Genomic DNA, 27,919 nt, shown 5'->3' with positions numbered 1-27,919 from the left:
TGGAGAGGAAATGTCATATGAAAAACACTAGGCTTTTTATTATTCTTTACTCTGGAAGGTGCTCAGATATCACAGTGATGAGCATAGTACAAGAACCTAAACAGAATATATAGTCCTACAGAAGCAGTCAATCCTGAAGTGCAACATCGTTCTTGCTCTACTTCCTGTTATGTCCGGAAATCTGCCCCGCTGCCCCACCTCCACCAGTTATTCAACAATGCGTGATGTTTTTGTGTTGGTGACTTGCTTCAAAATACTTAAATTTCTGCCATTTATGACCATAGTCATATTTGACTCAGGCCTCTTGAAGTAAATGGGTAATGTATTATACATAGTGCCTTAGTAGCACTAAGTTTTTGCATCATATTTAGTATGGAGGAAACCACTAGAAAGTTCAGTATACAAGGAATAATGTAATAAACTGTAGATTCCCCATAGGAGCTCATGAAAGTTCTGAAATGCCAACATGCTAGAAATTACATTTTTCAGTAGAATAGCAAGAAGTTAAATTTATGTTGAAATCAGTGTTATTTTGGGGGGAGAAATTTGGGGTTACACTTATTAAAGGCAAGTTAGAACCAACTCCCCCAGACACTAATGCCCCCAAACTTTTGGGAAGTTTCTATCAGGATCCAAAGTTTGCAACGTAAGCACCATCTGTAATGTGTATATAAATTTCTTCTCAGATCAGCATGTTAATGGGCCTTGACAGTACATTTCTGTCAAGGAACAGAGCTTATGGTGTGGGGGAACTGAGTAAAATAAGGAACGGATTATTTTTTTCCATTTGTACAATACACCAATCAAATATTCTCTAGACAAATTTATAATAAAACATCAGCATCTGCTAACCCACTGTTAGCTAATGCAACCAAAATAACCCCCCATAAAGCTAAAAGCAACTCTAGTCTCCCTCAAACATGACACTCAATAAAAGCCTGGGAAAACAGATGAGTGTGACAGCTAATTCCATTTGGTAAATACAGCCACCTGCTTGGAAGTCTGCATTTAAAGCCTGCAGCATTATTTAAAACAGTGGAGTGAGTGCAATAGACCTACTGGAGTATAATATTGGTAACCAGATACAAAACAGAAATGTAAAGGGATTAAGGAAAAACAAAGGGCCACAATAATCTAACAGATCTGTAGTGAAAGATTCCAAACTTGGACCTATTCCTGAATGAGTTAATGGAGGAAGTTTTCCCTTGATACAAAATGAAACATGAAGCCTATTTTTAAACAGTGGTTGTATTCCCAGCATAAAGTTTTGAAATCCAGGAAGTATAAATGTCCTGGGGATACCCCATCTTGATTCCTGACCAGGACTTTGGAACAATCACAGAACAGTGACCCCAGAATATCTGTCTCAACTTTTATTTTCTGCATGCTGGGACAGGACATGGGGAGTTCAGAGTGTGTTGTGGGAATACTCATACAAGGTAACGCTGTCGGCTCTGCAAAAGGCCAGCACAAAGCCTCTTCAACACTCCAGTGTCACCTAAGCCCTCCACACACATTGCCTAATTAAGTAAATTAAATAAATGGCTCGTTCTCATATAGAACAGTAATACATTTTGGATCAAAAATTGCAAGACAAATCCGTATGTTGCTGGGTTAAGAACGAAGATGAGCCACTCATGCAAGGGACTTCAGGGTCAGGCTAGCAATAACATGCAGATGTAAATGCATTATTTAGTTGCAGCACAGAATGCCAGTTGACATCCTAGAATGCATGAGAATGTAATTATTATATTACATAACCTAAGGTCATGATTAGGGTCTGCATGGAATATTGTAGCCAGGTTTGGACCCTATAAATCCCAATAGGGATGCATATCTTCTAGAAAAGGTAAATAGGAATCAAAAAAAGGAAGCATATTACAACTTAAAAACTCATCCCACAATGTGCTGACAGAAATTGTGTGTTCCTCTGTGGATTTCATTCTGCGGGGAAGGAAATCTCTTACGCAGAAGGAAGGAAGGTTATGATGACAGGGCTGTAGTTCTGATCAGATGACAAGTTTATGCATACACTATGTGAAAAACAAGAGACTGAAAAGGGTTCTTATTGCAGTGCGTAGTAGGTACCACAGAGATTTGGGGATAGTTATATTTTAAATAAGCAGCAAGAGGGAAATTTATGGACACTCCTGGAATTTAGAGATTAAAGTTTAGGTTAAATATATGGAGGGGCTTGTTCCTCTCGAGGGTGATCAGCTATTTGGAATTCTCTATTACTAGATATACTGCCAGAATATGGATTTCAGAAAACAATGTCAACTGCTAGGACTCATTTTGGGTATACATGAGCTCAGATGCTTAACTCTGATCATTCTCACTGTCATGCCTAGGGTTAAACCAGCCACTAGATGTGAGGAGGTCGAGAAGGAATTTTCTCTCAATTTTGTTAGGGATCTTGAGGGTGAGATGGGGTCAAGTAGTGAGAAGCACTAAAAGCCAAGGAGAGTTTCCCCTCCCCTCAGATGCTGTGCTGAGTGCTTTCCTTCCTATTTGAACCTGCTTTAACCTCTGGGTGGGGCAAGGGAAGTTTCTCCTTTCTCTGGAATGAGCAAGGATCGTCTATTGGCATATTTCTCACAATCTGTTTCCGGTGACTGTGGTGGTCTGAAAGTACTTACAAGGCCCCCATCATCACAGTATCCAAAGAGGTGCCCAAGGTCAGAAAGGGCATCTCTGGCACAGCGAGGAATTCAACCCAGATCCCTTGAGTCCCGGTCCAGTGTCTAACCATGAGACCACACTTTCCAAGTCTCCGTTTGAGGAAGGGAGTCTGTAAATGGTATCTACATAGTAGTTCATTTATACTCTACAAATTCTCATTAAAATATTCAAATATCTTAGAGGCATTTGACATAAGAATATTATCTTACCCCGAGAACGGTGCCATTCAGAACACAACCATTCACAGGTTCTGGAAAAGAAAACATATACTTATTAGTGTTACCTAGGGCACTGCAATAAGGTTGTATATATTATAGCCCTGATCCTGCACACCTGGTAAAATTTCCACTGATGTCAATGGGAGCCGTCCCTGCATGAAGATGGCAATATTTGGCCCTACCCATACATCATACCTCCCAGAGGCCCTACTTTTGGCAGTGCTGTCCTGAATTCCCCTTCTGAACCTTCCTTAGCTGCATATTTTTTTCAAATATGTAGCATGAAGTCCCCTACAGTTCAGGCTTCCCACTTACAGAAGATCCCCTGATCGCTGCTCTATCAGTGGTAGACTCTTCTCCTTTTTCTCTCCACTCTCACTGCTCTCCCCCACTCCTATCCTCACAGCTTCTCACACCAGTATTTCCGTAAGCCAAGTTCAAAGGCAGACGACAAGGAGACAAGGAGAGTGACTTGCAAAGAGGAAGTAATAACATGGTCACTGTAACTAATCAAATTTGAGTTTCTTCTTTAACTAAAGCCAGGGCTGTTTGCTACTGTCTGGAAGGTGCTGCAATTTGTATTCACAATATTACAGGACAACTTCAGATTAAATTCGTTTACATAACATGTATTTTTGTAGGCTCTTAATGAGATGTACAAAATCAGTGAGTGAGCCACAGAACCCAAATCCTCTGATGATGCCGTTAGCAGTTGTGAAACCTTACCGCACCGGCAGGAGGGACAGCAATTTGTTATTCGGTCACAGCGCAACTCATATCCTAAATGGCAGGTGGGTGCATCCATCTGAGAACATGACACATTCCTTTTCTCAACAAAAACTTCGTCGTTCACTCGGACACACTTGTTGATAATGCAAGGGCTGAAGGGGGATCGCCACTCTGTGCCGACCTAAGCATGGGAGATTGCAAAAGGGTTAGGAGGAGTTGGTCGTGTTTGTGCAGTGGATAGAGGAGGGGGCACCATAACAAACCCAAAATGACGATTGATTTAAGCTGTTGGACACAGACCCAAGCACTTATTCCCTATGCTTTAACTCCCAGAATTTTCAGCAAGGACCATGGTAGCCATCTGTCACCACACAGTTCTCCCTAAATCTTGGTGTGGACTGTGAGGCCATGAAATAGACTGCTGAATAGATTACAGAATTTAGGGGTGACAGCGACAAATTTAGGAGAAATTTTACTCCATGAAAATTGTGTGTAGGGGGACCAGTTATTAGATTTAACTTAAAAAATTGCTCTTAGCGGCTGCTCTGGATTCAGAGGAACTATGGCAGATTTGTCTGTTTCTGAGGGGCCCTGTGGGAATTCAGACTTACAGAGACAGAGGCAGACTTTGGTAACATATTTTGGACAGAAAGGATTTGTGAATGGAGAAAGGGGTCAGATCCTTGTTGCTGTATACAGATGGTGGTACTTGCCACTGGGTGAGAAAGAGAGGGACCCTCAAGATCATACTGCTAGGAAGGGATGCCACAGAAGCCAGAAAAAAGGGGTTATAGTTGCATGATGGGAGGAGGTGCTGACAGAGGCCAGGCCAAAGTCTTGGTCCTGTGCAATCCCACATTTGCCTAGTGAAATCATGAACCATGGGATTCTGAGGCTCACTGAAATCTAACATTGTTAATGTTTATACTATGCTTTCAAGAGCTAAATCACTGTACAAATGCTGAATATTATTACAGCTATAATACGTAAGGGTGCCAGATAGAACTGGGACTTCCCACTGTGACTGTAATCCACAGTGGCACAAACACCGACAGTGAAGGAAGATTGACTATAATTAAGAATCATTTCAGAACCTTGGGAAAGGAACTGAAGATGAAATTGACTTCCCTTCTGTGCCAAGAAAAAGCAAAAAAAGCAAATGACTGATACTAAACACCAACTGATAGGTGCCACAGCAATGTGTGAGCGCCTTGTATTTTGAGAGCCGTTGAATGTATTTTCTGAATAGAGACATTTTGGGAACATCTTTCTGTCTTTTGACTTCTTGGGAAAGATCTGAAGGGCTCAGTCCTCTAAGAATGCCAGGAGATTAACTCCCAGTGACATTGGCTCTGATTCAGCAAGGTACTCAAGCATGTGTCTAGCTTTAGGAATGGGAGTGGTTCTTAATGGGAGATGAGGAAGAGCCAAGCCCCTCGCAAGATTTTTTTCTTAATGATGTTTCCCCGTTCACTATGAGACACATGATGTGGTACATTTAAAAAAATCAAATTAAAATAAATACATAATAAATCATTCATCATAATTACTGATTAAAGACCACGAGCTATTTTAGTTTGTGGCTTTTCGTTTGAGAAAAATCACCTTGGTTCTAGCAGACAGATGATAAAGGTAGAACTCATAACAAAATATGTCCAAATTAAAAATATTCATTAGGAAAAAAAGGCTGATAAATATTCAAAGTCATTCACACTACTCTGGCAGCATAAAGGGTCTTTATAGTGGGTGTACATGTAACTTACTGCCAGAGTGTTGTCAAGGGGCTTTAGTGTAAATGACAATCGGGCTCTCATTTTCTAATACTAACAAGAGCATCAACCTTCAATGTATGAGACACTGGGAAAGTCAGTCCACTTTTTTCTGTCACCCAATGAGTTATTTCAGTGCTAATGGCTAGAAAGAGACACAGCTACACACATCAGTGTATATGGATTCTATGGTTTATATAGGACAGTAAAGAATAGTAGATGCAGTGGAAGATGACAGCATGTTTCTTTGAAACCTTGATTTGTAAAGCAGAGAATGATGTTGGTACATAGGTCTGCTGTCAGTTAAAATATGAGGGGTGAAGTCTTTGAGCTGTTGCATTATTTATTAATTATTATTATTATTATTATTAAGGAAAGAAGCTGATTTTCTTTGCAAAAATGCAATGAAGAATTAGCACTGAATAGTTGTAGACAGCAATATGTAGAACAGTGAAAGCAGTTTAGCACATCTGTTTTAAACTGGGGAGAAGAAGCAGGAGAAACGGAAGGTCTAGCATTCTATTATATTTAACTTACTATTTTCCTTCCCTACTGTTTTGATCCCCAACCGCTGCACAGGATTAGGCAATTTAATGCTACTCGGGCAGGCAGAGGCTTGCCAAGGCTCGCAGGGTTAAGAGCAGAACAAAATGATTAGGCTGAAGAAATACGTAAATGAAGGGAAAAAGAAAACCAGTATCCCACTAGTCTGCAAAGCAAGGTGGATATCTGCTGCACATGTAAATGGGGTCTGTTTTTTTTCCCTTTATTATTTATTTCATTTTTTTCCAGCTATTCATTTACTATTGAACTCTCTGGAACAGTCACAAAGAAATTCTACTCAATGTGGTGCTGAAAATAAAATGTTATTCTGAGCAGACAACAAGTGCAGCACAGGCAACCACAGTACTGGCTTCTTCTTACTATCCCCTGGAAATGTGCTTCAACTCTGAGCCACCCTTTTTAATGGCGAGAGAGAGAATTCACTCTCTATCTAGAGCTGTCACCAGACCTGCAATGTTTGCCAAAAAGCAGTTTTGTTTTGATATTTTCAGAATGAAACGTTCTGATTTTTCAGTTCAAAATGGGCTTTTCTTTTGAATTTCCATGCATTTTTTTTAAATGTTAAAAAATCCTTGACATTGAATTGAAATGTTGTGTTCAACCCAAAATGTTTATTTCAACTTTTTGATTCATTGAAAAAATTTTAAAAACTCATTGGTTTTCAGTTCAACCCAAAACAGATTTATTTTTCAGTTTTTTGGAATGGCCAGCACACTGAAAAAACTGTTATTTTCACACCTCTATCTCCATCCCCATTCAGTCCCTGGCATCACTGAGTGTGCCAATGAATATCCAAATGTGATGTCCTGCTTGAAGCACACTGACAGCAGCTACTCAGTTCAAACAGTCCACTGCACAGACTTCATATGGTAATATCTTTAGGTAGCATCTAACCTCAGATAGACTGAGCTGGCAACCTACAGATGAATAAGGCCTGGTCTACAACGGGAGGGAATTGATCTAAGTTACGCAACTTCAGCTACGTCAATAATGTAGCTGAAGTTGATGTACTTAGATCGACTTACTGTGGTGTCTTCACTGTGGTGAGTCGACTGCTGCTGCTCCCCCTTGACTCCCCCTGAACCTCTCGCGGCGGTAAAGTACAGGAGTCGACGGGAGAGTGCTCGGGGATTGCTTTATCGCGTCTAGACTAAGTGTTCACGGTGGTCAGTATGGTGGTACCAATCTCTTGAGCCATCCATAGTAAAGTTCTAATCTTTTATATACACAAAGGACAGAGAGATGGTCCTTTCGAGTTTTCAAACATTGAACAGTGGATGTGGGTGTTTACAGCCAGAAATGACTGAGCGCTATAAAAAAACATCACTTCTTTTCAGTATTACTGGTTGACTTTCAAAGGCTAAGAAAACCTCAGTTTACATCATTCCACGCCCCACGCTTATGGACAGCAGACATTAGCAGTTTAACTCTCTGATGCCATTAAATTCCACCTGATCTGCAAGAAGGGAGTGTGTGTTTTTACAGCACATCATTGTTATTCAACAGGGCTCATCCTGCAGGAATGTTGAGGCTGTGGGGCTGCATGTTTTATAACAAAGTTCTATGACTTCAGGAACATAGAATCATGTGTGCTGTCTCAGTGTTGTGTCAAATTTCAGAAGCAACAAGGACTATTTACATTTTTAAAGGCAAAACAAAACCCAAAATATTTTGAATTAGAATGTCCGGGAGAGAATCATCAGGGACCCAATTCAGCAAAGCACTAGAACATATGTTTAAAGTTAAGCCTGGATAGATCTATCCAAATAATCGACTTGCTGGACAAACCAAAAAATTTTTTTTAAGGGTTTTGGATTAACACTCCCCCCAGAATCAGTTTTATTGGCTAAATAAATCAATAATTTTGACTCAAAATGAAATGTTTCATTTTAATTTGGGCAAATTTAAACTGATTTTTTATTAAAAGCAAAGGAAATTCAGAAATGCCATTCACAAAACCACCAGAGGTGATGGAGGTGCACCCCACTCAGCTCTGTAGTCAGGGGACTCATCTGGGAAGGGAAAGAATTGGGCTCCAGTCCCTGTTCCAATGAATATTTAATTATTTATACAAAGTGGAACAGGACAACTGAGAGAGACCCACACCAGAATATCCCATAACCAAGCGGTCAGGACCCTCACCTGTAATGGGGGAAATCCAAGTTCAAATCCCTACCCATATCATGCAGAGCAGAGATTTGAAGTGGTGGCCTCCTGCATCCCAGCTGAGCGCTCTAGCCACGATTCTATAAAGGGGATACCTCCTCCTCTTTTATGAATGGCTGGTGACTCTAGGCCCGCCATTTTTGCATTTTGCCAACATGTGGCAAATTTGCAAATAGTTTTGCTCAACCCAAAACTGCATTTTTCAGTGAATAAATGATTTGTTTAAAAAATGTTGCCCAGCTCTGAGCATGGGTTTAAGTCTCATCTGTTTTAATTAGTTTTATACACGTGCTTACATTTTTTACCGAATCAGGGCTTATTGGTTCACATCCAAGAAATAAACTATTTTTAAGGCAAGAGGGAAATGCAAATATTTTGCTGACTAAATTATTTTGATAGGTTATCCTATATTCAGGAAGGTTTAATGTCTTCCTGTTCCTTTTTTTTAGTGTCACTAATATGTGAGAAGTCTTTCTAAAAGATATACACTAGCTAAAACAGAAGCTATGGGCTTGATGCAGGAATTAATATGTCATGTTCTATGGTCTGTGTTATGTAGGAGGTTGGACTAGATAATCGTGATGTTCCTTTCTTGTCATAAAATCTATGACAGTAGAGTCTGAACCAAGTGAATTATGACTGGCTCAGGTTAACAGAGCCTAAAACATTACGATTAAGAGACTTTGGTAGTTTTAGCATGGTACTGGAAGATACAAATTCCTTCCTCTTCTACTGACTTGCTGTTTGACTGTGGGCAAGTCACCCAGGCTACGTCTACACTACGAGGTAGAGATGTGGTTCTTAGCTTGCGTACACATACTCGCTCTAGCTCTTTGAGAGCCAGACCAAGAATGAATAGTAGTCACAGGGAGCAGCAGCAGGGGCATGGCACAGCCTTGCTGAGCACAAATCCAACTTCACTCTGCGGGTACGTACAGCTCCGCAGCTGCTGCCTGTGCTACTGCAGCTGCACTGCTATTTAGACGTGTGCTGGATCTCCTACAGCACGTGAGAGTATGTGTCGGGAAGTTGGGAACCACACCTCTCGCTCATAGTGCACAAGGAGCCTTAGTCACTCTATGCCTCAGTTGAGCATAATAATATCTCACGCACAGAAGCATTTTAAGGTTTACTTTAAATTTGTAACATGCATTTGAAGATGTAAACTCCTAATAAACTAAACATGGACATGACAACCAGCTGATCTGTTTACACAATATGCAACCTACACAATTTCCCTTCTCCTCTAGAAGAGAAAAACATTTTAGTCCCATCTCCTAAACGAGGAGGACTGAGCACATTGTTAGCAGGATGGAACTCTTGACCTTACCTCATGCAAACGAACATCTACCTCCCCTCGAGACCATGAGTTCTGCTCTTCACACATAGTCTTCTGACATTTTCCACAACACTCCCCTTCCTGGTTGACATACGTATATCCCTGTCAAAGGAGAACAAGGTAGTGGTTGTAGTTATATTAGAAAGCAACACAAGACAATGAGAAGTTTGATGATGATACATTTGCAAGAGACACTTAACATTAAGGTTGTGTCATAGTACAATTTCTTATTGTATAGTGCAGTTTAAACAAAACTATAAGGACACAGGAATTGCTGTAACAGAACAAATGGTCCACGGTAAGTGGCCAATATTATGTGTTTCAGAAGAATGTGAAAAACCCTCATAATTGTGCAATATTATTCACTACAGGTAGAGACTTCTGATTATCGGCTGCTGATTCATTTACTGAAGCCACTGATTTTTTCCCACTAACTAGAGTAACTGCAGACATTATTCTTATTCACGTGTCTAGTCCATTTTGAATCTTACTAAGGGCCTGGTCCTGAAAGGATATGAGCATCTCCAGTGAAGTGCTGAGCAGCTTTTCTCTGAATTCAATGAGAGTCAATGGTGCCTAGCACTTTGCAGGATTACCATAATTAATTATTATTATTACTATTATTGTGTCGCATGAACACTGGCAGGGTCCAAATAAGGATCAGAGCTCCATTGCACTAGATTCTGTACAAATCATGCAGTAAAAAAGATACAACTCCAGCCCCAAAGTGCTTACAATCTAGATTTCTGACAAGATTTAACATATAGATGAAACAAACAAGCAAAGATGGATGGGGAGGCTGAGGTAACATTAAAATGAGCATGTTTTGGTCCCTAAACTATTTCTTTCAATAATATCTTGCAGCAGTGAGTTCCAGCATTTAATTGTATACAAGCATTTTATTTTATCCAGGTAAATTTGCACTACCCTCTAGTTTTGAGGAAGAGCAAATTAATACACTCCACTGGCCTATTCCTCTTATTTTCTATAACAATCTCTTCATTTATTCTTTGTCTGTGCTGTAAAAGACCTGTCACAGTCCACTATACCAGGACTTTGCAACCCATGGCACCTCATGCACAGGTTAGTTATGAAGAGGTGCCCACTGGCTTGGACCCTACAGATTGGGAAAAAATAGCAGCAAAATCTTTCAGACACTATGGCCCAATGAGAGCAAGCAAAAGGGAAGAAAAACAACAGCACATCTCTCTTCTCCCTCCCCCCTCATGCCACACCCAATCTCAGAGCAGTTCCTCTTCTGCCTCAACTCTTTTGCTTTCACAGTGATCAGCTCTGAGGGAAGTTCTCAAGTGGCTGCAAAGAACTGTGGGATAGGTTAGGTCCTGGGAAGAAACCCAATGTGAATCCCAGGTTAAATAAACCTTTAAGAATCTCCATTTAAAAAAAACAACAACAACAAAACATCTATATAACTGGGGAGGGGGGCTAATGGTTTTGCTGATTTACAACTATTACGGAATAAGAAAATGTAAGAAAGAACTATTCTAGCAGCATCATGGTTGTTAATCAGAACAGTCAACAAAAAGGAGGGAATTCAAAATTAAGGGTGAATCAGAAAAATGTTTAATATGTTCAGCCATCTGACTGGGTTTACACTCAAACAAAGGCGGAGAGTTATTCAGAGTTGCTATAGCCAATATCCTCAGTTTGCAGAAAATTGCATATGGAGCAGAAAAATGTATTGGCTGATCATTTCACTGGTGATTTGGCCACTACTTTCCTTCATAAAATAACCAACCACCACACAGTATACAACACTGGAGCATCTGGCTAACAGAAAGAAAGCAATGATCTTTATTTCTCCATCTCTGGGTTTGAAAAGCATGGATCCCCATAGGGCATAGAGCAGTTTTACTTTCAGTACTGAGCTGGCAACATGATGACCTGAATTTGAGACGGGACTAAAATATTAAATAAGCTCAGTGCCACCTTTCACTCTGGTTTTACATCTGTACAGTGGATGGCTGCTTTTTAGGAAGGCTCTGCCTGGATGTTGGAAGCATTGACCCCATTACTCCTGTCCCAGCCACAGTTAGCCCTGCCAACGTCAATATCAGCCTCTTTTCATGGACAGCCCAATCGCTGTACCTGAAAGCATGAGCCACCTTGAATAATGAATGGGGCAGAACAGAGTGCAAAACTGACTGATCTTCCTGACAAACAGATGTATTTAACAGAATTGTTTGGGAAATATTTTGTTCTCATGAAACATTTCAGTTAAAACACATTTTGTTACTGGTTTGGTCATAATTTTTCTATGCAGATTTTCAGGTTTCCATTGAAAATTTTCAGTTTGAAACCAAAACATTTTTGGTTTTCCACAAAAAATGTTCAATAAAAATAATTTTTTTTCCATAAGAATTTCTGTTTTGCCAAAAAAAATCAGGTAAAAATCTTTCAATGGGAAATTTTCCTCTAGCTCTAGTATTTAACTTAGAAATTCAAAACAGTCTCATGAAGAGTTTACCTGAACATATTTTAGCCTGTAGATTCTGTAAACAGTTTGCAAACAGACTATACATTTGACCTTTCAATATTAAACCTCCATGACTGGGCACTTAAGCATGGTTTCTGTTCCCTTTTTTAATAACTTTTATTGTGTCTTTTAATATAAATATTTTAGGCCTTGGCCCTGCAGTGTGACTCATGTGGACAGATCTTTGAAGGTAATGAGGCTTTCTGCGGGCACAGAGGTTTGCCCACGTACATCACAGCAGAAGACTGAGGGTAGGTCTATACTTACCGCGCGGGTCGACGCGGAGAGTTCGACTTCTCGGAGTTCGAACTATCGCGTCTAATCAAGATGCGATAGTTCGAACTCCCCACGCGCTCCGGTCGACTCCGGAACTCCACCACTGCGAACGGCGGTGGCGGAGTCAACCTTGGAGCCGCGGACTTCGATCCTGCGGCGTCTGGACGGATGAGTAGCCCAAACTAAGGTACTTCAGCTACGCTATTCGCGTAGCTGAAGTCGCGTACCTTAGTTCGACCCCGCCCCTTAGTGTAGACCAGGCCTGAGTCTTTAGTAGCATAATTTTGATTGTGTGTGAAGTCATGCTGCTGAATCTGTTATTTTGCATTGCTTCAGTTTGTTAAATATATGTCAGAAGCACCTACGGCATGTGACAGATGCTTTTTATCTTTGTTATAAATTCAAATAGACAAATAAAAATAAGATAATCAGCTGCTTTTGCCCAGAATTTATTCAGTTTCTTGAGTAAGTGGATCCTGGCTATGGGATCTGAAATTGCAAAGAAAAGGGGGTGAAAATAGCAGATTTGAAATGTGCTTCAGAATTCTCAACAATTTTCATAAATACATTTTCCCCAACTAGTGGCCCAGCTAGAGGTGCAAATGACATCATGGCTCTTTGTGGGACTGGAAACTGAGTCAGACTCTCTATGGATCTGGCTCATTTATGATACCCAGGTCTCCTCTATAGTATAAAGAATTGTTCTCCAGAAGACAAATTAGTCAATTTATTTACAACATGAAAGTAAGAGCTCACAAGTACAATGACAGTTCCTTTTATTTGTTTTAAAACACAAATGGGTGCAAGTAAATTTTTAGTAAAGGAAAATATATGACGACTGTCAGGAAAAATAAGCTCTTTTTAGCTAGCTCAATAACCTCCTAAAAGAAGTGATGGAAGCCTGTTTGAGGATCTGAAAATCAACTGGATAAAGAACTAGAACATATATTGCTGGGAACAACCCTCCACTGGGCAGTGTATGGACAAAATGATCTAGGGTACATCTAACACTGCCCCCTCCCTGTCTTCAGAGCCTGGGCTCCAGCCCAAACTCAAATGTCTACACAGGTATTTTTAGTGTCATAATGTGAGCCCGTCTGTAGACCTGGGCTCTGACTCGCTGCAGTGGGTTTGAAAATGCAATGTAGACAGACCTCTAGTAGATCCTTAGATACTATGGTGATGATTACCACATACATTTCTGGATAGATTGGATTAAACAGACTAGACAATCTTTACCATCTCTACTCTTCATAGTTCTGGGACCACTTGTGATGCAATAATGCAACATTGTTTGACACTTTTTGTTCAAGTTTTTACTTACTGCACTGACTTAACATTCTGCTAGTTCCCCTGTTTTCAATGGCTGATCTTCTGCTTTTATTTCCCCCTCCGCCCTGGTCTTTTATACATTTGGATTTCACATTTCAAATAGAGATTCAAAATTCAGAATGAGCTTGTGCTAAGTTTCCAAGCGTCTGTCACATTGACATGAAGATCACTGTCTATGGGTCTAAAAAATCCTATTGCCCTGGGAGGTAAGGAATAACGAACACAAATCATCCTTCACACTTGAGCAGGTGCACATGGCTGACTTGGGAGTAATAATAAGCAGCAGCTGTGGGGAAACTTACAAGGGTTTAGTTACACCAACTCTCTCCCCCTGCACAAGCTCTGAGACAGAATTGGGCTCAACAAGGGAAAGTGACAGCATATGGATAAAATCACAGGATAGAGAATATTCACACACTGTTGAATTGGAGTTAGGTTTGCAATAAACATAGGAGGAACTTGAGTTAATTCCATGCCCTTCAGAAGTGACAGAGGATTTTACACTCTGATTCATTGACTATTTAAGGTTATTAAAGGGATCCACATATTCTGTGACTTGGCATATTTCCACATATTCTTTTTAATTCTAACTTTCCTTGAGGTCTGGGAGCTGCTGCACACTTCATCCTCAGGAGGATGCTGAGTCTTTGCAAACAGAATAGAGACTCTTTCTGCTCCCCCTCTCTAACAATAGGGTGGAAAAGAGAGTGGAGATCATCCCTCAAAATAGGGACTTTTCTTAAAAAAACATGAATATTTAGCACTTAAATGCCATGGGAATGGATATATTACAGACTGACACAGATTAAAGGGATATAATCAGAGACTGAGAGAGTCTGAGATAGATCCAACAGGATTTATTTGGATGATGCTGAAATATTCAGGCCAGCTCCTCAGCTGGTGTAAATCAGCACAGCTCTATTGATTGAGCTATACTGATTTACACCAGCTGAGCATCTGGCCCCCAGTTTACAAGTCTTCAAAGCATTAAGATTTATTGTACCTTGTTCTGCAATGAGCTAATGCAATAAAAACAAAGCGTTCGTAACAATCTTCCGAGTCACTTACATGGTTACTAAATATGATCGTTTCACAGTCAACATTCAAACTACAGTCTTCCTTTAAAATATCTTTTCTTTGATCTTTCATGCATATAATGTTAGCCTTTTACAGTCATGCTTAACATATGGGAGAAGACAAACTTTGCTACTTCAAAGAAAAATGTCAGTTTGAAATACTGGAGATTAAAGTAATAGATTTCATGGTCAGCATCCATTACAATCATCATTTGCCATGCCTCGGCATAAATGCTCCAAATGCTCTTGTGTTATAATTTAACACAATTCTCAAGAGGCCTGAAAATCTTTCATAATCGATTTACACACACTTAGCCAAATGGGTCTGATTAAGATGTGTATCACTGAAAGTTATGTATGAAATGCTTTTCATAATCACATCACCCTTAAACTGAGTATGTTTATATCATTTACCCAGGTTCCTGATTTTAAGGATGCTGACAGGAAGCAAGAATGAAAGCAGGTGTTCCCTTCACATTAATTAGTGTTTGTATAGTCCTTTGAAATTGTAACCCACTGTATTATTATTATGCTCCAGAGAGCTATTTTGATGTACTCATACAGAAATCATGTTGAAAAACCTCCAGGAGAACAGTAAGGTGCAGACACTACTCCACCTGGTGGCAGATTCAGCAATTACAGCAATGACCCATTTTCTCTCCCAGAAACTCCTTGCCGCTAGAAAGAATGAGATGGGGAGAAAAGAGAAACAAGGGCCCTGACACAGTTCAAAGCAAATCCATTTATATTTTGCAAGTTGGAGTTGATCTGAATGGAAAGCTTTTGGGGTGGATTTTATTTCATTGTTAATTTTTTATATTTGTACAAACACCTTGAAATAGGTGCATTTTAATTAAAAGTGTAGAAACGTATCACACAAAATAAATAGAGAGTTTTGAAAACAAGGTAGGTTTCAAAATTGATTTTACCATGAAGGATCTGGGGGTTATAGTGGATCACAAACTGAATATGAATCAACAACGTAATACTGTTGCAAAAACAGCTAACATCATTCTGGGATGTGTTAGCAGAATTGTTGTAAGCAAGACACAAGAAGAGGAGGTTAATTTCTGTAACTGGCAGTTCTTCAAGATGTGTGGTCCCTATTTGTATTCCATACGTGGGTGTGCATGCGTGGAATGCACCTAAGTCCGGGTTTTCCTAGCAGTGTATGTTGACCCACACGTGCATTGAGCCTCTCCAGTGTCCCTCTTGCCGCTGAGTAGTCCAGTCTGTGGCAGAGGGTGTGGAGGGCGGGTTTTGGAATACAAATAGAGACCACACATCTCCAAGAACCTCCAGTTACAGGTAAATAACCTCCCCTTCTTCTTCGAGTGATGGTCCCTGTATGCATTCCAGACATGGGTGATTAGTGAGCAGTGGTCAGTGCAGAGGTGGGTGTGAGGATGCGATAGGAAGTGAAGTCTGCAGTATGGTTTGGCCCATAGCAGCATCTGTAGCTGCCACTTGCTAAATGACGTAGTGGGTCATGAATGTGTGGATGTAGCACCAGGTTGCTGCATGACAGATGTCTTGCCATGAAGATGTCTGTGAGGCAGGCCGATGTAGTCTCTTGTGCTTGCATATGTTGTATGAGTATGTTGGATTGCGTGTAGCATTCGTGGATGCAGCCAGAGACCCATTTGGAGATTCACTGGGAGGAGAGGGCTTGGCCCTTGGATTGGTCAGGGATGACCACAAATAGTTCTGTGATGTGAAAAAGGAACGAGTTCTGTGGAGGTAGAATGCCAGGGCACGGTGGACGTCAAGGGAGTGCAGGGCCCTGTCCGTGTGGGAGGCATGTGGTTTGGGGTGGAAAACAGATAGGTGAATGCACTGATTAAGGTGGAACTCCAACACTACCTTTAAGAGGAATTTAGGGTGAAGTCATAAGCAAACTTTATCCTTGTGGGAGACGGTGTAAGGGTAGTCTGCCATCATGGCCGCCAGTTCACCGACCCATCTAGCTAAGGTAATGGCTACCAAGAATATCACCTTCCTGGAGAGGTGGGAGAGGGAGCACATTGCCAGCAGCTCGGAGGGTGGCTTTGTGAGGGCAGACAGGACGAAATTGATGTCCCATGGGGTGTGGGCTTGAGCTCTGGCAGGAAGGTATTGTATAAACCCCTCATGAAACAGACAGTGGTAGGATGTGTAAACTTGGAAGTGCCATGCACAGGGGGGAGAAAAGCACTGAGAGCTGCTTGGTGGACTTGTACAGAGCTATGGGCAAGGCCCAACGTTTTGAGATCAAGAAGGTAGTCGAGGACGCTAGGTATGGACATAATGCAGTGGATGGTGATGGCAGTGAGCCCATGAGATGAAGCATCTCCATGTAGCTCTGAGGTAGGCCCTGGTGGGTGCCCTGCTCTGGAGGAGGATGTCTCTCACTAGGCATGCCCTGTCTACCCCTGAGCCCCATCCAAATACCAGGCCGTGAGATGAAGGGGGCCCAGATTGGAATGTCGAAGTCAGCCCTGATCTTGTACGAGATGATCCAGTAGTGTCCAGAGCTGGAGTAGTGTGTGGGTGGGGAGTCTAAGAAGGTCTATAAACCAGAACTGGCATGGCCAGAACGGGGCTATAAGTATTATGGTAGCTCAGTCCTGCCGGATCTTGTGTAACACATGTGGGAGGAAGTGAATGGGGGGAAAAGTGTAACAGAGGTTGCCTGTCCAGGAGAGAAGAGCTTCACCATGCAAATCCTTCCCATGGTTCCCCTTTCAGTTTTCACAAATGGTGAAGAGGTCCCACCATGGGGTGCCCCATTGGTGGAATAGGTATTGGAGTGTGATGTTGTGTAACTCCCGCTTGTGGTTGAGGAAGAGAGTCCTGCTGAGCATGTCTGCTGGGCATTTTGGATGCTTGGGAGGCACATGCCTTGAAGCATTACATGGTGTTTGATGCACCAGTTCTAAACGTGGATGGACGCGGAGCAGAGGTTGGGAGATATGGCGCTGCCTTGCTTGTTTATGTACGTAACCACAGCAATGTTGTTGGAGAGCAATAGAACATGGGAGAGAACGAGCTCCGCTGCCAGGAGAAGGTGCTCTGAGTGGCCGGGAGTCCTAGGCATGCCCGTGGAAATACCAGAGGATTCAGGTGGCTGGCTTGTCCAAGCAGCATGGAGGTGGAGGCAAGACAGGCAGTGCATGCACTAGTGAGCACTCTGAACAGGAAACTACCAGGGTGGTTGTTGGTACTGTTGGATCCCATTTGCACCGAGTTTTTCCTTCCACCCAGGGCAGTTTGGGCACTGGTGCAGTCGTCTCCACGTGTGACATCTCACCCAACCTGGCATAGCTCAGGGATGAAACACTGCACTTAGTGGCAGTCCAATATGGGGACCTGCTCTTGGGCTCATGAGAGTGTTTCTTGATCTCAGGTCTGGGCTCATCCTTCATCACTGGTACTGTCAGATCCAGTACATGGGAAGAGGTAGGAAGTAGTGCTCACTGCTAGTGAGATTGCTGTACTGGCGATTCTGACAATCCCAGATCAGAATGAGCACATGGTCTCATTGTTTCTTCTGTGAGGAATTTATGTAGGTGGAGCTCCAGAGCTTCCTGGGTCTGAGGTGAGAAGGACTTGCAGATGGAGCGACGAGCTGTGATATGAGCCTCATTGAGGCAATAAAGACATCTCTGCTATTCGTCACTCACTGAGAATGAGCACAGGCAGAAGACAGTTTTTAAATTCCAGAATGTGTGGCATAATCCCCAAGGGGTATAAACATTCCCCAAATGAGGGTGACTATCATTATTAACCTACTACTAATCCTACAACTACTATCTATGCTCTAAACAACTATTAACAACTTATATACAAATGGACAGAAGTCAGTCTCTTAGGAAGAACTAAAAGCTCTAAGGAACAGCGGTTCTGACTCAGGTCATGCAGCCATAAGAGGGAACTGGAGAGGCATCGACCCACACAAACTATTATACCCTTGGCTGTGAGCATGAGGGGACACACGACGCATGTGTGGGTCAATGGACACTATTAGGAAAACCTTCTGGATTCAGGTGCATGCGCACCCACTTATAGAATACATCTAGGGACCATCACTCAAAGAAGTAATTCTTTCACTCAACTCAGCACTGATAAGGCCTCAACTGGAGTACTGTGTCCAATTCTGGGCACCACTTTGGGAAAGACATGGACAAATTGGAGAAAGTCAAGAAGAGAGTAACAAAAATAATTAAAGATCTAGAAAAACGTGAGCCACACGGGAAGATTGACAAAACTAGGTTTCTGTAGTCTGGAGAAAAGAAGACTGAAGGGTACATGATAACTGTCTTCAAGTATGTAAAAGGTTGTTATAAAGAGGAGCGTGATAAATTGTTCTCCTTAACCACCGAGGATGGGTCAAGAAGAAATGGGCTTATATTGCAGCAAGGGGGTTAGACGTTAGGAAAAAATCCTTAACTGTATGGGTTGTTAAGCACAAATGAATTAGCTGGGGAAGTTGTGGAATCTCTATCACTGGAGGTCTCCAAAAACAGGCTAGACAAGCCCCCGTCAGGGATGGTCTAGATTAGTCCTGCCTCAGTGCAGGGGACTGGACTAGATGACCTCTCAAGTTCCCTTCCAGTCCCACATTTCTATGATTCTTTGAATGGGACCTCAGCAGAATCATTTGGAGATGGGAGGGTGATGTGCTTGGATCTCTTTTTTCTGGTTGTGTTTCTACTAAGGGAAATTTGTAAGATTTCCCCTCCTTCTTCTAGTGGTGGAAGTTGTAGCATAGACAGTATATAAGGGGGAAGGAGGTTATTACACCTTGTCATCCAATCTTATCCTCAGCAGGATTAGATGGCACAGCTGTCAGAGCACCTGAGCCCCCTCTATACAAGAGCTTCCACCATTTCTCCCACTAGTAGGGATCCACTGGTGCAGAAACACACTTAGAAATTGTCTCATTGCAGATGCACTTGTCATCTGAGAAGGTAGCCAGCTGAACTCTGCCCATTCTGGAGACCTGGGGCTGGGAAACCACAGAGAAAGGAGATGAAGAAATAAATAAGGATTTCAAAAAAGGTGGGATAGAGGCAGTGGCGTATCTGACCTGAGTTAAGAAGCTGGCCATGTGTACATTTACACAGAACCTGTGGAAGATGAGAATTAGCTCATTGTCAGATATGATGCCAACATTATTTATGGACAATGGTGGAGATGCACTGGAGGTCTGAATTGTTTATCTTAACAAATGGTTCAGGGGTAACTTTAGTCACAGTCTATAACTATTTATATGGGGGATAGAACTTTGACAATAGAAGGCTCCTTCAATCTAGCAGACAAATGTATAACAAGATCCAAGGGCTGGAAGATGAAGTTAGATAAATTCAGGCTAGAAATAAGGCATACATTTTTACCAGTGAGAGTAATTAAACATTGGAACATCTTACTGAGGGTTGTGGTGGATTCTCCATCACTGGACATTTAAAAAATCAAGATTGGATGTTTTACTAAAAAATATGATCTAGTTCAAACAGAAATTAATTCAGGGAGTCCCTATGGCCTGTATTATACAGGAGGATAGACCAGATGATCACAATGGTTCCTTCTGGCCTTAATCTATGAGATATAGATAAGAGGGAGTGGTATTAGAACATGCTCTTCTTTACCAAGAAATCATAACAATGATCCCCAGTTTAAGAAGCTTCCTAACACTAATACAACTTCCTCTGTGATTGCATCTGATCTAAAAGAGCTTTGTGGACAGTTCAAAGTGGGAAATTATTTTGGCTGGGGCAATGCAAATCAGTAATAAGTTTAGAAGAAATAGAGTTCTCCACTTTGAAGGTTCTGACAGCAATAGCACAGGTCCTGCCATATCTGATAATTTACTAAAACAGCATAAGAAATGGCAGATTCCCAAAGAAAGCTGCCACGGTCCCCTCTGAAATAATGCTAAACCTTTTAGCAATTACCATGCTCATACTTAGGGTTGATTTGCACAGAACCTGCGGCTGTGCATTAATAATGATTTATTAGAGTAACAGTTTATTGACAACATTATGGCTATGAGCCAAAAGCCAGTTTGATATTTTAAGGTCAGATATTTCAGAACCTACTAGGCTAGAAACAAATGCCTTATGCAATCAGGAATGAGGGGGCTCCCCTGCAGTGGCTTAACCAGGGCCGCCCAGAGGATTCCGGGGGGCCGGGGTCTTCGGCGGCAGGGGGCCCTTCCGTTCCGGGACCTGCCACCAAAGTGCCCCGAAGACCCGCGGCGGGAGCCCCCCACCGCCGAATTACCGCCGAAGCGGGACCCGCCGCCGAAGCGCAGCCCGGTCTTTGGCGGTAATTCGGTGGCGGGGGGGGTCCCCGCTGCGGGCCTTCGGGGCACTTCGGCGGCGGGTCCCGGAACAGAAGGGGCCCCCCGCCGCCGAAGACCGGGCTGCGCTGCGGCGGCGGCGGGTCCCGCTTCCCCCCCCCTTACCCGAGCGCGTCTCCGGCGGGGCCTGAGCTCCGTCCCGCTCAGAGCCGCGTGGTGAGGGGGCGGGGCTGTGAGCTCCACGCCGAGCGGAGGCAGCTGCCCCGCCCCCTCCCCACGCCGCTCTGAGCGGGGCGGGGCTCAGGCCCCGTTGGAGCTCCCAGCCCTGCCCCCTCACCACGCGGCTCGGATCGGGGCGGGGCTCAGGGGCTCGGCCGGAGACTCGGCGCTTGATGCGCTGAGGCTCCAGGAGAGGGGCGGAGGCGGGAGCCTCCGCTCTTCTCTTGGGGGCCCCTGCGGAACCCGGGGCCCGGGGCAAATTGCCCCCTTTGCCCCCCCCCTCTGGGCAGCCCTGGGCTTAACACTCTTGCTTCTACCCTTGATGGTTTTTGAGACACTGGAGCCCATCCTGAGCCTTGGATCAATGTAATTTTGGAGGAAAGTCCAGACTTAAGGAAAGAAAGAAAGATTTTTGTGGCAGTGTATTTTTAAAATGGCATCTATTTGAAAACTGCTCAAGTTTTGAGGTGGATAAATGACCAGAGTGCAGTTGAGGTAGTGAAAGATAAAGGTGATTTATCACATTAATATGCCATCCAACCTTGACTTTCTGAACATACTGGTGGACACTACATTTGGATCAGCATGTCAGCTGAGATCTTCAAAGGAGTCTAAAAGAGTTAAGCACCTAAGTCCCATTGAAATTCAATGGGAGTTGGGCACCTAATTCCTTTTGGCTAAAATCCCAGCTGTAATTAAATAAATAGACTTCAGAATATGGGGCTGCTTTTTAGATCACAGAATTTTGAATAACTGAAGTCTTCATAACCAAGCATGCAATGCATGCAAAAACCTATGCTAATATAAGCTTAAATGAGAATTTAAACACACTAGTCAGGAAATTCAATGACCCTACAGCAATATTAACTCACTCACAAGGCAACTGCAGTGCTGTTGGCATTAAGATATACAAATCAATGCAAAAATACACCACCAATAAACAGGACAATTTTACTGCACATGTGCACAATGTGGCCAACTGAACATTGCTCAAACATTTGAATTTTCAGACACATTATGACTCGTTTTGATTCAAAGGGTAAAAAGAATGCTGCTGGTTTTTCAGATCGTAAGCTGTATTTGTAGTGTAGATGACTAACAACCATATTTTGAATGTAACTGAGCAGATTTGATGTGGGAGAACCGTTGCGCAAGAGTAGATATCACTGTGATGACCTGGCCACTTTTCTGACCATCATTGCATTTTAATCAACTTGCTTGTTATTAACAAAGGTGGTTTGTGTTGCAAGGGGAGGGAAGGATAGTAGGAAGCAGGCTGCAAAGAGCTTTTCCTTCCTCTGGCATTCACTTCCATGTAGTCCCCACAGAGGAACAGTGGCTGAGTCAGATATAATGTATCCAACTGGGCATGTTAATCAGCAACAAGTGTGTAATTTAGGAAAACATGCTGTTCAATCAATTGTTTGAATAACTTCTGAGTTACTGTAATATGCACCTGATTAGCAACATTTAAAAAAACAGAACTAAGCAAATCAGTACTTCCCTTCAACCCACAAAGAGCTTCACTGGTGTAACCGATGTGCAGAGATCCATGGGCAATATGATCTATTCATGGGTTCTCCTGGCAAGACTTCATCCAAAGTTGAATCTTAAGGCATTTCACAGCTGTATTGTCTCTTAACTAACCCGGTTACCACCTGCTGCTACTAGTAAACTGCAAAAAGAAAGTCATTCTAGCTTCCTTGTCTTCCAACTGGAACTAGTATTCAGCCTTTTTAAGTCGAAAGCTGAAGCCAGAGTAAAAATTGGTTATAAATGTTGATTAAGAAACAGGTTTCAGATTATAGAACACTCCTGCTGCTAGACTTTAGTGTGCATTGGTTTGCAGAGCACTAACTACTTCGTTTTACTGAATGACTGAGGAAAAACAAATAGCCCCAATTTGTCCTGCTGTGTGGTGTGAAGGGGACCAACCAGTGGGAAGAGCCATGGCTTGAGAGGGCACTATGAAGTGTGTTTTCCAGTTCCACATAGCCAAGGTTAGCTTCACCTCACATACTCTGTGCAGCCTACAGGGCACAAAGACAATGAGGAACAGGCCATGGAACAGCGGAACCGCTGGTTTAAACTGTATGCTCCCCTTTCCTGTGTGGAGTATAGGCCGTGAAGAGAAGAAGGATCATAAATATGTCTGACAGCAGTCTTAACTAATCCAGACAGGTCTGAACTCCCCAGAGGAGTCAAAGTGCACTGACAGTGGCTGGTGGCAGCATGCCACATCTTCTAGCTGTGCTGCTGTTGAAGAGAGCTGAGTGGAGCATGGGATAAGCAGGTAAATAGGTGGGCTATTTAAACTGCAACAGGAAGCTGAGCAGGAGAGAGGGGATTAGAAGCCATGCAGGCTGCTATGGACAGTGGTCTCTCTCTCTCTGGTCCAGAGAAAGAGCCTAACTGGGCCCAGAGACTTTATGGACTAAGTGTGGGGACTCTGAACCAGTCTTGAGATAAGGGCCGTCTGAACTGCTGTTATAACTGCTCCTTCTCTGAGACCTTCCTGAAGAGTAAATACTTATTGTGTGAATTTGGTTTTGGCTTCCCCCTTGCTCGGATCCTCTGCAGCCATGCTATCCCCCACAGTCTTGTTCTGATGCCTTCCTTTAAGTGTCACTCACCTGAGGGCAGATCGTACTGCACGCTTTCTCAAGACATTCTGCAATATGAAGTCCTGTGACAGCATCTTCCATGTCAGTGCAGGTGCAATCTGTACAGCCTTCTTCCCAGGATTTCCCAACGGGGTAGACAACATTGTGATGCACACAAACCTGTCAGTGTAGTGAATGCATCAATGAATACATGTAAGGGCACATGCCATTCACTCTGAAAGGCTGACTTTCTGTCTGCCCGTCTCTTCTGGGATTTACCAGATCTACCATAACTCTTACAGGGTGTATTGGGCCCAGTGGAAATGCCTCAAGTCTTGAAAAGTTGTGGCTAGTTTATTACCAAAACAAAAGAGTTGCTGAAATCCAATGGACAAGAGACTGCTTGACTCAATTCAGTAGAGTTAGCCAAGGTTTGACTCAGTATAACTGAAAGAAGAGTTTGGTACAATATTCAGAGATAATAAAATAATAAAACCTAGTATCATTATCCCCTTTTCACAGATGGGGAAACTGAGACACAGATCTGTGAAGTGTTGTGCCCAAGGTCACCCAGTAGGCCTGTGGCAAAGCTATGAATAAAACCCAGGTCTCCTGTGTCTCAACTAGTGCTCTATCCATTAAGCCATACTATCTCCAGATACTTAATGTAGCATAATAGTCTATACAAATAAAAAAACAGTTAGGGACAAATTCTATTGTGGTGTAACTCTATTAGAGTCAATGGCATTAATTCAGGGATGAATTTGGCTCATGTGAAGAACTACAGTGAAATCAGTGACCGGAAGCATCAGGCATGGTCAAAATGCAGCTGCTCTAATGAGCATTTAGATCTAACATAGTCACAAGTATTTCAGTTTAATATGGCAAATAGATTGTGTGCATATTTGAATAGCAACAAAAAGAAAGCTTGTAAAGAGTGAAATTCTGAAATGGAACATCTGTACAGAACATAACCCATGAGCTTTTTCTATTACAGAAGCAAAGTAAAAACTTCAGAATGATCTCTGAAATTCATGCTGCCAGAATTACTTCAGAGCTGCTACATGATTAGCTGCATTTTCATCCTGAAAACCACAGAGTTACTGTAAACAGTTTAGTTTTGTTAATGTTGCAAGAAATTATTACAGTGTAACATGCATAGTGATGTGCAATTGTTCACTTTGCTTGCGTACAGTCTTATTACTAAAAGTCTTCATGTACTTGTCCGGCATTAGTTTGGGAGACTTGGCATTACCATGGAAAAACTGGGCTAACTGCTTTGGAGCAGCCTCTCCTTGCAAGAAGAATATTTTCCTCTGTAAGACGGACAGTTCATTCCACTCACCTTGTCTGGAATGCAGTTAGTAGTTGTGCAGCCACAGTCATTGGTGACAGACGTAGATAAATACCCAGCTGGGCAGGTCACTGTGGAGTTGGTACAGCTGCAGGTGCACTCATATTCATCACAACACTGGGTCTTCTTAACAGTCAGCTCTCGATGTGGAGGGCAGGAAGGAATGCGCTTCAGCTTGCATTCCTCTTGCTTGCAAGCTATCAAATAATTAGGTATCACACTGAGCACAGGGCATTACAGAATGATATAATAGAAACCACAAGTGTAGTTTCTCTTACAAGCAAGCCTCTGATACAGCACTGAGATCCACTAGGAATTGACTTCAATAAGTCACACAGGTGTAGAAGTCCCTACTAGCAGATCCTATTGCAAGTTCAGGACCAATGTTTTTATTCCTTCAGAAACACCTTCCCTCATTTATTACACAGTAAAAAGTATTTGTAATGTTAGTAAGCTCTTGATCAGAGCCCCTGCAACTCTTAACATTGCTCTGTTCTATAGTTTATAGTGCATTCTCAGAAAGAGAAAGTAATGGCATGTTTCCAGTTTGCAAGATTGCTACGGGTCCTATTGGATCCAAACTGATGTTTTCCAGACAGTCAGGCACTTATATTTGTTTCTTTGTTCAACCCCATTGCTCAAATATTGTTTAATGTTTAAAAGATACTTTACCACAACTGTAAGCTGGTTTACATTCTCCAGCGTTTGTCAATACAGGCTGAAGACCATCTTCACAAACAGGTACAGCAGGCATATCACAGGTAACTAAATCACATACTAAAACAAAAAAAATGAGGCAGTGTATCAGTTGGTACTTAGCCAGTTAGTCATCAAGAAAGATACCTCATTTTAAGATTTCCATGTACTTCATTGCTTCTCTGCTAATAGAAAATAAGCATTAGTGCACGGTTCAGCAGGATACAATCCAATTTTAGAAACGATTTAGGGAACAATTCCTGTTTGGTTTTAGGTGCATTAAAGTTCTAACATTGTTTTTCACAAGTGTAGATTGTGTAGATTAGATAAACAATAGCTACTGAAACAATGAAATAACCATTCTAGTCACTGAGACAAATTGTCCCCTGCCCCCCTCCATGTACACACAGACACACACACACACAAAACAAGGAAACTGTGTAGAGATTCATGAAGTTTTTTGTTCTCATGTGGGTTTTTCCCCACAAAGAGGTGAATATGGCCTTCAAGTGCTTTGAAAAAGACTATCTTAATCAATACTTGATCGAACAGAAAATGCCAATTGTAAGTTTGAAAAGTAGCTAGTAAACAAAAAAAATCGAGACCTTGACATCATTATAAACTATAGCTCTCCCCGTTATCTGCAACCTACCACACTCATACTTTGGACAACACTGATCAGAATCCTGGCGTAGTCTGGAAACTTCACAGGGACCACAAACTGCAGCTAGAGTGAGGGGGGGAAACACAATTGTAAACCACACTTAGATACAAATAAGCAAAGTAGAAATTTTTAAATATATATATATATATATATTGAGATTTAATAACAGTTTACGTTTGGCAGTAGGGCAAGGTTGGGTAGTGCAGTTTATTATCCTGTTCTCAAGACACATGCAGATCTTGCAGGGCTCGTTGGAAGGAATCCATGTTTCTGTGTGCTGCATAAAAATAACAGGTTGTAAGAGAGAAAGGAAACCTTCTGATCATTGATATGCAAACTGCTGGAGGGAAAATGAACTAATCTGGAAAACCAGAAGACTACATATGGGACTGTTTTGCTTCTTCTGATAACTACGAGAATCCAGAGAACTACACAATTTAGAAATTAGGTTATACTGAGATTTAGCAAGGGATGCAAAGAATGCATCAATACGGTGAGAAATGACCATTGTTTTATGCATGCATAATGTTCAGACTTCATGAGTACAACTGCAAACTACTGTAAATAATACAGCACAATGGTGGTATTATACACACTAAGACTGGATGTACTGGAGTAATAAGAGAAACAACGATATGTTGGAAGTATTTAGAAGTAGCAGCCTTTTCAGATTATTAGTATTTAAGCATATCAGAAATAAAGAAACAAAAGCCTATTTTAAGCTGCGAATGTTTCAGAATAACACATTAGAATTCCCACTGCATTGGACTCTGGACAGAGGCTAAATTAATACCAAATCAGATACTGTAATTTCTTTGCAATATTCCTTAAAGGTAATCAATGCATAGAGAAATTGATAGTAATGTGCATGATTGTCCCTCAGTGCTGGCTATCATTGGCAAGAGGGAAAAGTTGGAAAGTGGATATGTTGGTCCTTGAGTTCACAGACAGGTTTACATTTAACATTCAAGCGAGGAGGCAGGTAGTGGAGAGATGCTTTATGGATAATTTAAGTATGTTTGCATAATCAAATCATGCTTTGAATGAGAGCCTAGCGTGTAGTACCATGGAGGAGAGAATATTGTCCAGAAAAAAACTTTCGGGGACTTTCTTGATAAAAGTGTGGTGTGATCCTTACTAATGCAAGAAGAATAGTGATGTCTAGGCTGACCACCAGGGCTGCCCGGGGGGGGGGGCAAGCGGGGCAATTTGCCCCAGGCCCCGGCCCCGCAGGGGCCCCCACGAGAGTTTTTCGGGGCCCCTGGAGTGGGGTCCTTCACTCGCTCCGGGGCCCCCGGAAAACTCTTGCGGGGCCCGGGCCCCCGGAGCTTCTTTGTTCCCGATCTTCGCCGGCGGGGGGGCCTTCCACTCCGGAGCAGAAGGACCCCCAGCCGCTGAATTACCGCTGAAGTGGGACCCACCGCCGGAGTGCAGCTGGGTCTTCAGCGGTAATTT

At 42.3% G+C, this 27,919-nt stretch overlaps 1 protein-coding gene across 1 annotated transcript in view; it reads right to left on the bottom strand.

The window, feature by feature from the left end:
• The window catches only part of VWF (von Willebrand factor), a 224,898-nt gene that overhangs the window by 21,048 nt on the left and 175,931 nt on the right, over positions 1-27,919 (bottom strand). The window contains exons 39-46 of the mRNA XM_044996564.1: positions 26,639-26,741; positions 26,453-26,527; positions 25,777-25,881; positions 25,096-25,301; positions 23,781-23,930; positions 9,459-9,569; positions 3,627-3,810; positions 2,892-2,932 (exon numbers count right to left, since the gene is read on the bottom strand). Coding sequence (XP_044852499.1) covers positions 2,892-2,932; positions 3,627-3,810; positions 9,459-9,569; positions 23,781-23,930; positions 25,096-25,301; positions 25,777-25,881; positions 26,453-26,527; positions 26,639-26,741 — 975 coding nt within the window. The remainder of the gene's footprint in view (positions 1-2,891; positions 2,933-3,626; positions 3,811-9,458; positions 9,570-23,780; positions 23,931-25,095; positions 25,302-25,776; positions 25,882-26,452; positions 26,528-26,638; positions 26,742-27,919) is intronic.

The sequence above is a fragment of the Mauremys mutica genome, chromosome 1, assembly GCF_020497125.1.
Source record: "Mauremys mutica isolate MM-2020 ecotype Southern chromosome 1, ASM2049712v1, whole genome shotgun sequence".
Taxonomy (NCBI): domain Eukaryota; kingdom Metazoa; phylum Chordata; order Testudines; family Geoemydidae; genus Mauremys; species Mauremys mutica.
Note: the sequence above shows the minus strand (reverse complement) of the source record. Positions and strands in the feature narration are given on the sequence as shown.